Genomic DNA, 11,332 nt, shown 5'->3' on the forward strand with positions numbered 1-11,332 from the left:
TAAGCTCTAATAAAAGCTCGGTTCTAGATAAGCTCCCCCAGTCAGAGCTGGAGTTCTACAGTGGAGGTTCTAGATAAGCTCCCCCAGTCAGAGCTGTGGTTCTACAGTGGAGGTGAAGGGAAGCAGACGTCTGAAGCTCTAATAAAAGCTCCTCACAGAAAGTTCTTCACCTAATGGTGATGAAGACGCTGCCTGATGCCTGAGACACGGTTCTACCAGAGTTCTGAGAAGAGTTCGGCTCTAGAACCTGCTTTTAGAACCAGATCATTAAAATGGTGGAGGGATACATGCTGCAGGGTGTAGTGCGGCTACAGAAAGTAGTCCCTAAAGAGAACTGGATTAGATGAGATTCTCTTTTCTTCACTATTTTACCATCATCATCATCTTCATCATCAAACTCAGAAGACTCGTGTAGCTGCACTGGTGGGTTTGGATAGGAGATAAATTATGGGCTGTATCTGTGTTGTTGTAGTCATGGCAACCGACGTCTGCTTCCGTTCACCTCCACTGTACAGAGATCAGAGTGGGTTTGGTTGAAGCACAGCGCTCACAGTGGTGGTGAATGAAGGCAGATGTCTGAAGAAGGGTCTCAAAGCTGTCTATAAAAATCGCATATCATTAAAACAGCGAGTTATCAAAATAATAACATGAATAAAATGAATTATTAATAAATATCATTCTTTCTTACTTGCTGAACGTCAAAGTCGGGGCTCGCCGTGCCGCTCACGGCCACAGCATACAACAGAGCTCCCAGCATTCCCAGCATGGTGGTTGCCATGGTTACTGTATACTGTAGTTGCCGTAGCTGTGGAGTGTGTGGAAGTTCGGTATTCACTGGCGGGACGTTCTTATATAACCAAGGGCCGCACTACTCCAGCATCCAGGGGGCGGGGCCAAGCAGTCACCCCACCAGCAGACCGCCCTCCGTGATGCCGTCAGCAGGTACAGTTTTCGACCTTGGAAACCATGGCGACCCTTGTGAAAGAAGAACTGTGAAATCTGAGCCCTGAATCTGAAAAATCCAGACTTTTGATGTTGACCCTTTCTCCACACTTTCATTCCGACTGAAGCTTCTTCTGGATCAGCTTTAAATTCAGTGCAGTTATTAAAGATGGAGTACTTTATAAATCCACCACACATCACATTCAGCCTAATGACCATTAATGAGCTCCACTCCAGCTGAAATACTGACCGTTAATAATCTACATTAAATCCGTCTGGAAACTGATAGAAATCTGAATAAACTGACCTCAATGACCTGAACAACACCAGCCTGTAAAAACTGTAATGTGCTTCAGTTCCTCCAGGTTTACGTTTATTAAATATAGAATTAGCTTCACCCTCCAGTCCATCAGTTTATGCCCCCTAATCTCCCACCTGCTACAGTCTTAAAGATAACGGTGCTTCAGAGGGTTCTTTAAACGACCCAGTGGAAGAACCTCTTTTGGATCCATAAGGAACCGTGTATTAGAGATGGGTGAGGGTGAAGAACCTTTCAATTCAGGACATCAAGGCCTGGTTCTTTAGACCTCTAAGAGGTTCTTCACACTTCTCTATTACAGATATGGTTCTTTATGGATCCAAAGTCGGTTCTTCTACGGCGTCTCTCACAGAACCGTTGATTTCTTTTGAAGAGTGTCGAATTCCTGCAGCTTCAAACAGAGAATCTCAACTGAGTCACTTTTAAAAATATGATTCAGTGACGTTCCTTTATTGAGGCTCTTTTTCAGTGCTAGGCGCCCGAGCAGTCACCAGGGGGCGCCCCTAACCTGGTTGAGGTTGGGAGTGCAGTGTTAGGTAAGACTGAGGAGTGAGGTGGTAAAAGTTAGACCTTCACGTCTTATTGATTGATCTGATGGTTAGTGATCAGGTACTGCTGGTGTAAATGGGTTCCACCTGTAGAACCCAGTAGAGCACTCTTCCTGAGGTCTTCTGAGGATCTGCTGCAGGTTACTGGACCTCTCCTCCTCTGGTTTGTGTGAGCCGGGTCAGACGGTCGGTTACTGTGTGTCTCTCTCTCTGAGGGAGGGCAGACTCTCTCTGAGAACCCTTTGTGGTTCTGTGATAACGTCAGCGGCCGGCCTCGTCCATGGCCTTGAGCTCTCTGGATGTATCTAGTGCGCACTCGTTCTCTCACCGGGTGACGAGAGGCCGACTGACCTTATGTGTGTTTTCTGTATAGCTGCCACACTACCTCTGGTGGAGGTCATGACTTTGGGAAGGCTGTTCCTGAGTTAGTCCTCCTCCTCCATTGCTCCACCCTCTGTGTGTAGTGTAGCACTTCCACTAGCAGCCAGCAGAGTGTGATACTACCACCACCATGCTTAACAGCTGCTACAGTGTTTTTGGGGCTGAAGGCCTCAGCTTTACTCCTCCAAACATCTTTGTCTCGTCTGACTATAAAACGTTCTTCCAGAAGGCTTCTTCTTCAGTCCAGCTTTAAGAGGTGTTGATATTGGAGGTGGAGCAGCATTTCTCCTGGACAGCAGCCTCCCAGTCCATGGTGACTGTTCCACGGATCCAGCAGCTTCCAGGTAATGGCAGGCCTGTGCCTTGGTGGTTCTTGGGTTGGTCCTGACCATCTGAACCGGTTCCTCTGAGCTGAAGGTAACAGTTTGGGTCTCCTTCCAGACCTCCCTGTGGCTCCACCTCCCATGAACTTCTTCATGTTCTTATGTACAGCGGTCTGAAGCGATGATCTTGGAATGTGCTGTTGTTTAGAAACAGCTCCATGAGAAGTTCTGACTCGTGGAAAGGATTGGGTTTAGGTTTAGGTTTAAGGGGAAAATATAAGTCTTTAAGAAGTTGAGATACTTACTCAACAAAAGCTCAACTTTTTGAATACTCTTGATTCCAGAAACAATGGATGAGCAGGTGTCCCAATACTTTTGTCCTTATGTAGCTTTACTTTAGTATATGTAGCTTGACTCACTGATTTTCAGGTTTAGGCTGGTTTTATTATAATAATAATAATAATAATAATAATAATAGTAATTATATGATAATAATAATAGACTTTATGTATACACACACACACGCACACACACACACACATAACCACAATGATACAATCACACTCTGAACTGACACCACTATCATTTAGTTGTGCAACCGAACTTTATTGTGCAACATCTGGGGGTGAGACTTCCAGCTGAAAAGTGTGTGTTTATCACTCCCTCACTCTCTCTCTCTCTCTCTCTCTCTCTCTCTCACACACACACATTCCAATCCTTATCCCTGTTCAGGCCGGTTTCAGCATACTAAAACACACACACACACACATTCCAATCCACAACCCTGTTCAGGCCCATTTCAGCATAATAAAACACACACACGCACACACACACACACACACACACACAGATGCAGATATATGTGTTTTAGAGGACTGTACAGACTTCCTGCCCGTATGTATTGTTGTATGTACACTGGCAGACTCTGGAGTGGTGGAGCACTCATATGACCTTCATGGCAGAGTCGTCAGCAAAAGACACCTCCTGCGTCCTCAGCACACCTGAACAAGCCTGATGATGTTTGGGAAGAGGTCCAGTGGACTCCTGAACTCTGATGATTAAAGATATGTTTGTAATCTCCTCAACACCTCAACAACAACAATGGACCACCTTCAGAGGAGCAAGCTGCAGGTTCTGCCACGGTCCTCACAGACCCTCGACCTAAACATCCTCAAACATCTGCAGACTGACCACAAGGCAACCCAGGAATCTCACTGAACCTCACAGAACCTCACAGAACTAGAACCTTTAGCTGTCCTCCACAGCTGGACAGTGTTAGTAGGCAGATGTTGAGAAGGTATCTGAGAGCTCTCTGTTCTGCGAGGTCCGGCTCAGATACAGTGTTATAAACTACAGACCTGCCCTTTAATCCTTCACTGAAGCTCTGCTGAACAATGAACTGCTGTGTTCTCCTGTAACGAGCTGCATCTAAACACACACACACACACACACACACACACACACACACACACACACACACACTGCTGCAGGACCTTTAGACTGTGCAGTACTGAGTAAAACCAGACCAGCTGAGACCTTCATAGATACGACTGTTGACCTTCAGATTAAAGACTGGATGAGCTTCAATCACAAATAATCAATTAATTAAACCACTTTGATCAATCATTCATTCAGTTAAAACAGTTCTATTATATAGAGTTAATTACAGGTAGACACTCTCACTGACCACTGACTTTATGTTTATTTGGGTTTATTCTAATGTTATATAGAGTTAATTACAGGTAGACACTCTCACTGACCACTGACTTTATGTTTATTTGGGTTTATTCTAATGTTATATAGAGTTAATTACAGGTAGACACTCACACTGACCACTAACTTTATGTTTATTCTAATGTTATATAGAGTTAATTACAGGTAGACACTCACACTGATCACTGACTTTATGTTTATTTGGGGTTATTCTAACGTTATATAGAGTTAATTATAGGTAGACACTCACTGACCACCGACTTTATGTTTATTTGGGTTTATTCTAATGTTATATAGAGTTAATTACAGGTAGACACTCACTGACCACTGACTTTCTGTTTATTTGGGTTTATTCTAAAGTTATATAGAGTTAATTACAGGTAGACACTCACTGACCACCGACTTTATGTTTATTTGGGTTTATTCTAATGTTATATAGAGTTAATTACAGGTAGACACTCTCACTGATCACTGACTTTATGTTTATCTGGGTTTATTCTAATGTTATATAGAGTTAATTACAGGTAGACCCTCTCACTGACCACTGACTCTATGTTTATTTGGGTTTATTCTGATGTTATATAGAGTTAATTACAGGTAGACACTCTCACTGACCACTGACTTTATGTTTATTTGGGTTTATTCTAATGTTATATAGAGTTAATTACAGGTAGACACTCACTGACCACCGACTTTATGTTTATTTGGGTTTATTCTAATGTTATATAGAGTTAATTATAGGTAGACACTCACTGACCACCGACTTTGTTTATTTGGGTTTATTCTAATGTTATATAGAGTTAATTACAGGTAGACACTCTCACTGACCACTGACTTTATGTTTGTTTGGGTTTATTCTAATGTTATATAGAGTTAATTACAGGTAGACACTCTCTCAGTGTGTGTTCTGCACTACAGTAATGTGTTTAGTTGACAGTAGAGAGACGAGTGTCTCATAACATCTCAGCAGTGAAGGAGCAGGAGGCCAATCCAGCGTCCGCTGTGTTTATCACACAAGCAGTCGTTCACACTTTCAATTCTAAACACTTTATTAATTGCAGTATTAAATATTCAGCTTTGCTTTGTATGGAAGAGAAACCCTGGGTGTGGGTCTACCTGTCAGCTCCTCCCTCTTTGAACCACAGGCCATCTTCAGTGTGTTAGATTAGGAGACGTGAGGTTTAATAATGACAGAATAAAGAGTTACACACCTAAATACCTCAGCAGTAAATACCTTAATTATTTGGCTACATATCCCATTTGTTTATATTAGAGTAGTTATTAATTATTTGGGAGTGTTTATAATCATTTTCAGAATGTTTCTTATTAATTCATTTGGAAATATGCCTAATTTACTTTGTTGGGTTATATTTCTTAATTTAATTATTTGGGAAAATGTTTTAATATTTGGGAATATTTCTCACTTATTTGGCAAATATGTCTAACTTACTTTTTTGGGTATATTTTTTATTTATTTATTTCACAAATATTTGTGAAAGCTATTTATTTGCTTGGGGACATGTCTAATTTACACATTTATTTATTTAGGAATATTTTTTAAAATATTTGGGAATATTTCCTAATTTGTTGGATTTTTTTCTTCTTTATTTGGATTGTTTTGATTGATTGTTCACTTGTATTTTTGGTGAAAACGTTAATTAATAATTTACACACGCCATGTTTAGTTATGTATTTGTCTTTTATTCCCTACAGAATGTTCTCCGTACGGGCCTGTTCCACTGGAATCCTCTCAGCTTCTGCACTGAGACTCAGCAGTGAGGAGGATTGGTCAGGTGTAGTCTGTGGAGCAGTAATGATGGAGTCTGCAGGAGAGGAAATATCAGACTGGGTTTATTGGAAAACAGGAGCAGCAGCAGGGTCACTCATCATCACCAGGAGAGGGCGCTGGTTTCCGCTGTGGCTCTGGGGTTAGGAGGGTAAAAGCAGCTATATGGATGGGTGATGATGGTCTTCAGGAGTGAACGGCACTCTGGAGCTTGGAGTGAGTTTAGGAGCACTCCTCTGCAGAAGAAAACACAGGATTCATACACACATACAGTACTGCTGTCTTTCATCCCGTACAGCTTTTAGATACATGCTCATAACAACAACAACAACAACAATAATAATAATAGTTGTTTTATGGAATATTTCATACAGAAAAGTAATTTGAATAAAACTAATTATTAAATACCACTCTCATGCACACACACACACACACACACACATACACACACACACAGTACAGTACCTGCTTTGGGCAGGATGACAATGTTTTCTGGCAGAATTTCCTGCTCCAGAGACAATGTAGTGAACTTCTTCAGCACTTCCTGACTTGGGTCCTGTGTGCGACCTGAAACACACACACACACACACACACACACACACACAACGATATTAAGTACTAGATATTTAGTACGACTGAATTCCTCACTATAGTACTCACTATTATTAGTACTAAATCAATCCAAGACTGAATATTAACCACTGCATATTAATTACATTTACAAAACTGACTATTATTTAGGACTACATATATAAATATATTTATATATATAAAGTATTTAATATACATTTATATATAGAAGAACTAAATATTTAGCACCAAGTAAGTAGGTGCTTAAGTAGGACTGAATATGAATTAAGACTAAATATTAGATATTGATTATTAAGTAGGACTGAATATGAATTAAGACTGAATATTAGATATTGATTATGAAGTAGGTTTGAATATTAATTAAGACTGAATATTAGATATTGATTATGAAGTAGGTTTGAATATTAATTAAGACTGAATATTAGATATTGATTATGAAGTAGGTTTGAATATTAATTAAGACTGAATATTAGATATTGAATAGACCTATAAGATAGGTGTGAGTCACTCACTGTACAGCTTGTTGAGGACGTAGGAAGATCCAGCCTTGGTCTTGATGGTGTGAATGAGAGCGTACTCATCGTACTTCACATCCACCACACGCATGTCATTATCATTCTCCCAGCCTGGCACACAGACAGGAAACAGGTAAACCATGCTTATATAATAAAAGTGTGAACAGAAAAAAAATCTTTACAAAAAGTCATAACGTTTGTTTTTTCATATTTTACAGTTTTATGACTAAATATCATAAGAATATGGTGAGATTGCAGAAACTGGTCTTCCATGATGATGAAGGAGCAGAACAGTAGAACATATTTCCTTTATACACAGTACAGATAGTACAGCTCCAGACGACTGATTACCTATCAGTAATTACCTATAACCTAAACCTAAATGATTTATAATATTAAAGTGATGTAATCTGATTACTTTTCAAATTCGGTGTAGTTTTAAAGCCACGTATTTAAATAAGGACCACAGGAAAACGTTATTCATGACTTTACATGAAAGCGTGCTGTGTGTCCACACCAGACAGCAGGGCAGTGTGAAGCTGTCTTTTATAGAGGAAGTAAGAAACAGATCTGATTCTGTCAGTGAGGATATAGACGATCTATCGGACAGGTCACTGTGATTGATTAATTTAGCATTAATATCTAAAAAAGGCTAATCCTAGGTTGTCTACATGGAACCTGATGTTTCTTTACATTTTTAAATGTTTAATCAAAAATAGTTTTAATGCTTTTGAAATTGAACATGCTTACAGTTATGGATTACAGTTACAGTTACGATTAAAGTTACGGATTACAGCTACATATTGCATTTACAGATTACAGCTACAGTTACGAATTACAGTTACCATTACAGATAGCAGTTACAGTTATGGATTACAGTTACAGATTACAGTTACGATTACAGTTACAGATGGTGGTTACAGTTATGGATTACAGTTGCGATTACAGTTACGAATTGTAGTTACAGATTACAGTTACAGTTACAGATTGCAGTTATGGTTACAGTTACAGTTGCATTTATAGATTACAGTTATGGATTACTGTTATGGATTACAATTGCAGATTACAGTTACAGACTGCAGTTACAGTTATGGATTACAGTTGCGATTACAGTTACGAATTGTAATTACAGATAACAGTTACAGTTACAGATTACGGCTACTATTATAGATTACAGTAACCGATACAGATTACAGTTACAGTTATGGATTACAGTTATGGATTGTGGTTACAGTTAAGGTTACAGTTATGGATTGCAGTTACGGATTGCAGTTAGAAATTAAGCATTATGGTTAGGGATTACTGTTACGTATTGTAGTTACTGTTACAAATGACAGTTATAGTACCGTATTACAGTTACAGATTACGGATGATGGTTACGGATTACAATTAGTTGCGAATTACAACTATAACGGTTTACCGTTTTTTGTATGCTGAACACGTAACGCTGCTACATGTTTACTGTTACTACCCTACGCTGAGTGTCTGGAGTGGATAAAGCATCTGTGAACTGACCAGGGGCTACATTAGCTATCAGAATATCAGAAGTGTTCGAGTGTGTGTGTTGTCAGACTCACGCTGGCTACGGTAAACAAACTGCCCTGGAGTGTCCGACTTCGTAGCCAGATGGTTCATCTTCCAGCAGCTGCCATCAGACCTGCACACAAACACAGAACTTAGCATTTTGGCTAACGCTGTAGCAGTACACTTTAGTAAAACAGTCCATTTAGATTAGCACTGGAGCTACAAGGCGAAAGTAGTTTACAAATAATAGAAGCTTGTACGCCACCAATTAGCACTGTAGCTACAAGGCTAATGTAGTTAACAAGTAATAGAAGCGTATAGGCCACCAATTAGCACTGTAGCTACAAGGCTAATGTAGTTTACAAATAATAGAAGCTTGTACGCCACCAATTAGCACTGTAGCTACAAGGCTAATGTAGTTAACAAGTAATATAAGCGTATAGGCCACCAATTAGCACTGTAGCTACAAGGCTAAAGTAGTTTACAAGTAATAAAAGCTTATGCCCCACCAATTAGCACTGTAGCTACAAGGCTAATGTAGTTAACAAGTAATAGAAGCTTATGCCCCACCAATTAGCATTGTAGCTACAAGGCTAATGTAGTTTACAAGTAATAGAAGCTTATGCCCTACCAATTAGCACTGTAGCTACAAGGCTAAAGTAGTTTACAAGTAATAAAAGCTTATGCCCCACCAATTAGCACTGTAGCTACAAGGCTAATGTAGTTAACAAGTAATAAAAGCTTATGCCCCACCAATTAGCACTGTAGCTACAAGGCTAATGTAGTTAACAAGTAATAGAAGCTTATGCCCCACCAATTAGCACTGTAGCTACAAGGCTAATGTAGTTAACAAGTAATAGAAGCTTATGCCCCACCAATTAGCACTGTAGCTACAAGGCTAATGTAGTTAACAAGTAATAGAAGCTTATACCCCACCAATTAGCACTGTAGCTACAAGGCTAATGTAGTTAACAAGTAATAGAAGCTTATGCCCCACCAATTAGCACTGTAGCTACAAGGCTAACTGCAGACCTAACTCATCACACACTCTCCTCAAACTGTAATAATAATAGACTTAATTAGCGGTTCCGGACACTGTATGATTCACAGTTATCTAGAACATCTGTCTGTGTGTAGCCGCTGGATAGCCAGTCGGCTTCCTCTCTCACTTCAGGCTGCTGTAGTCCATCTGCAGGTCACCGTTGGGCTGTGGCGTCAGTATGGCCGTCCCCATCTTCATGTCCGCCTTATGGCTCACAAACCAGTTAGCGTTGGTGGCGAAGCCGACCAGGTACCACTTCCCTTCCACCTGGACAAATACCAGCCTTTATTGATCACCCGGGGCTAATCAAACACTGATGCTCATGTCTAAACAAATCAGTATCAAATACACAGTAAATACATTATCTGTCCAAAAGTATTCGGACACCTGCTCCACCAGATTCTTCTGAATTCAAGGCCATTAATAAGGTCACTCAATTGTTGCAATAACAGCAGTTACAGTAGGGGTGTAGTAAGATAAGATAAGATCATCCTTTATTAGTCCCACAGTGGGGACATTCTCAGTGTCAGCAGAAAAGGGGTAGCAAGACATTCAAAAACGTAGGTAAATTACCACCATATACACAAAATAAATAATAGAAGTAAGAAATCAATAACAATATTATTTACAGATTATTTACAGGTAATTGCAAAGGACTCTTAATTGCACGTGTGTGTGTGTGTGTGTGGGGGGGGGGGGTATTGCACATTGAATTTTTACATTGAGGGGACCTCTATTCCTGTATCTGTTGCTGTTTTAACACCCCTCTGTTGTAGGTTTGGTTGCAAGCAGAGAGCCAATGAAAGGCCAGGTAATGATGTAATGAGTAGGTTATTCATAAAATATATAAATATACTGTATATATCATTAAAACATTGTATAACCATAAACATTTTTTTCCATATACTGCAGATATATATATATATACACACAATGTATATATACAATGTAAAAAATAAAATGCTAGATTAAAGTTATTATATATGTATTGTATCATTGAAATATATAAATAATATTGAGAGTGTATTTTGTATTTTCCATTCCTGATATTTTGTTATATTTATATAATATTATAGCTCCTCGGCCGCAGGCTTTATTTCAGTGCATTACTCTGTTTACCGAAGTCTGAGTTCCCTCTCTTACCTTCTGCACGTCGAAGTGGGCCAGGGGCATCACGTTGGCCCTCACGGCCAGGACACACAGGAAAACTCCCAGCATTCCCAGCATGGTGGTTGCCATGGCTACAGCAGAGCTAGTCGCGGTGTGTTTGAGTGTGTGGAAGTTCGGGTGGGTTCTGTCTGAGCTGCGTTGTGCTTATATAGGCTGCTGTAGCCCCTCAGGTTACGTAAACACACACCCCTCACACACACACACCCCTCAACACACACACACCCCTCACACACACACACACATACTGCAGACCCCATAATCACAGTTACACAACATTGTGTTTTTTTCTTTCACAGCTTTGAATGGTTGCTGTTTGCACGCACATCCACACACAAAACACACACACACACACACACACATCCACACACACAAGAACATGCACATCCACACACACACACACACACACACACACACACTTAAACACAGGCTTCATTATATAATCACTGGCACTGTGGTTTATAAGGTGGTATGCAGGGTA

At 40.0% G+C, this 11,332-nt stretch overlaps 1 protein-coding gene across 1 annotated transcript; it reads right to left on the reverse strand.

The window, feature by feature from the left end:
* Positions 1-5,906: 5,906 nt before the first annotated feature.
* Positions 5,907-10,956, reverse strand: LOC140564790 (lipocalin-like). Its single transcript, XM_072690480.1, has 6 exons — positions 10,828-10,956; positions 9,812-9,951; positions 8,696-8,775; positions 7,116-7,229; positions 6,478-6,579; positions 5,907-6,248 (listed from the first exon to the last, which is right to left on the reverse strand). The coding sequence occupies exons 1-6, from the start codon at positions 10,921-10,923 to the stop codon at positions 6,235-6,237; spliced, it is 546 nt and encodes a 181-aa protein (XP_072546581.1). The 5' UTR covers positions 10,924-10,956; the 3' UTR covers positions 5,907-6,234.
* Positions 10,957-11,332: the final 376 nt, after the last annotated feature.

Source organism: Salminus brasiliensis, chromosome 1, assembly GCF_030463535.1.
Source record: "Salminus brasiliensis chromosome 1, fSalBra1.hap2, whole genome shotgun sequence".
In the NCBI taxonomy this organism is placed as follows: Eukaryota; Metazoa; Chordata; class Actinopteri; order Characiformes; family Bryconidae; genus Salminus; species Salminus brasiliensis.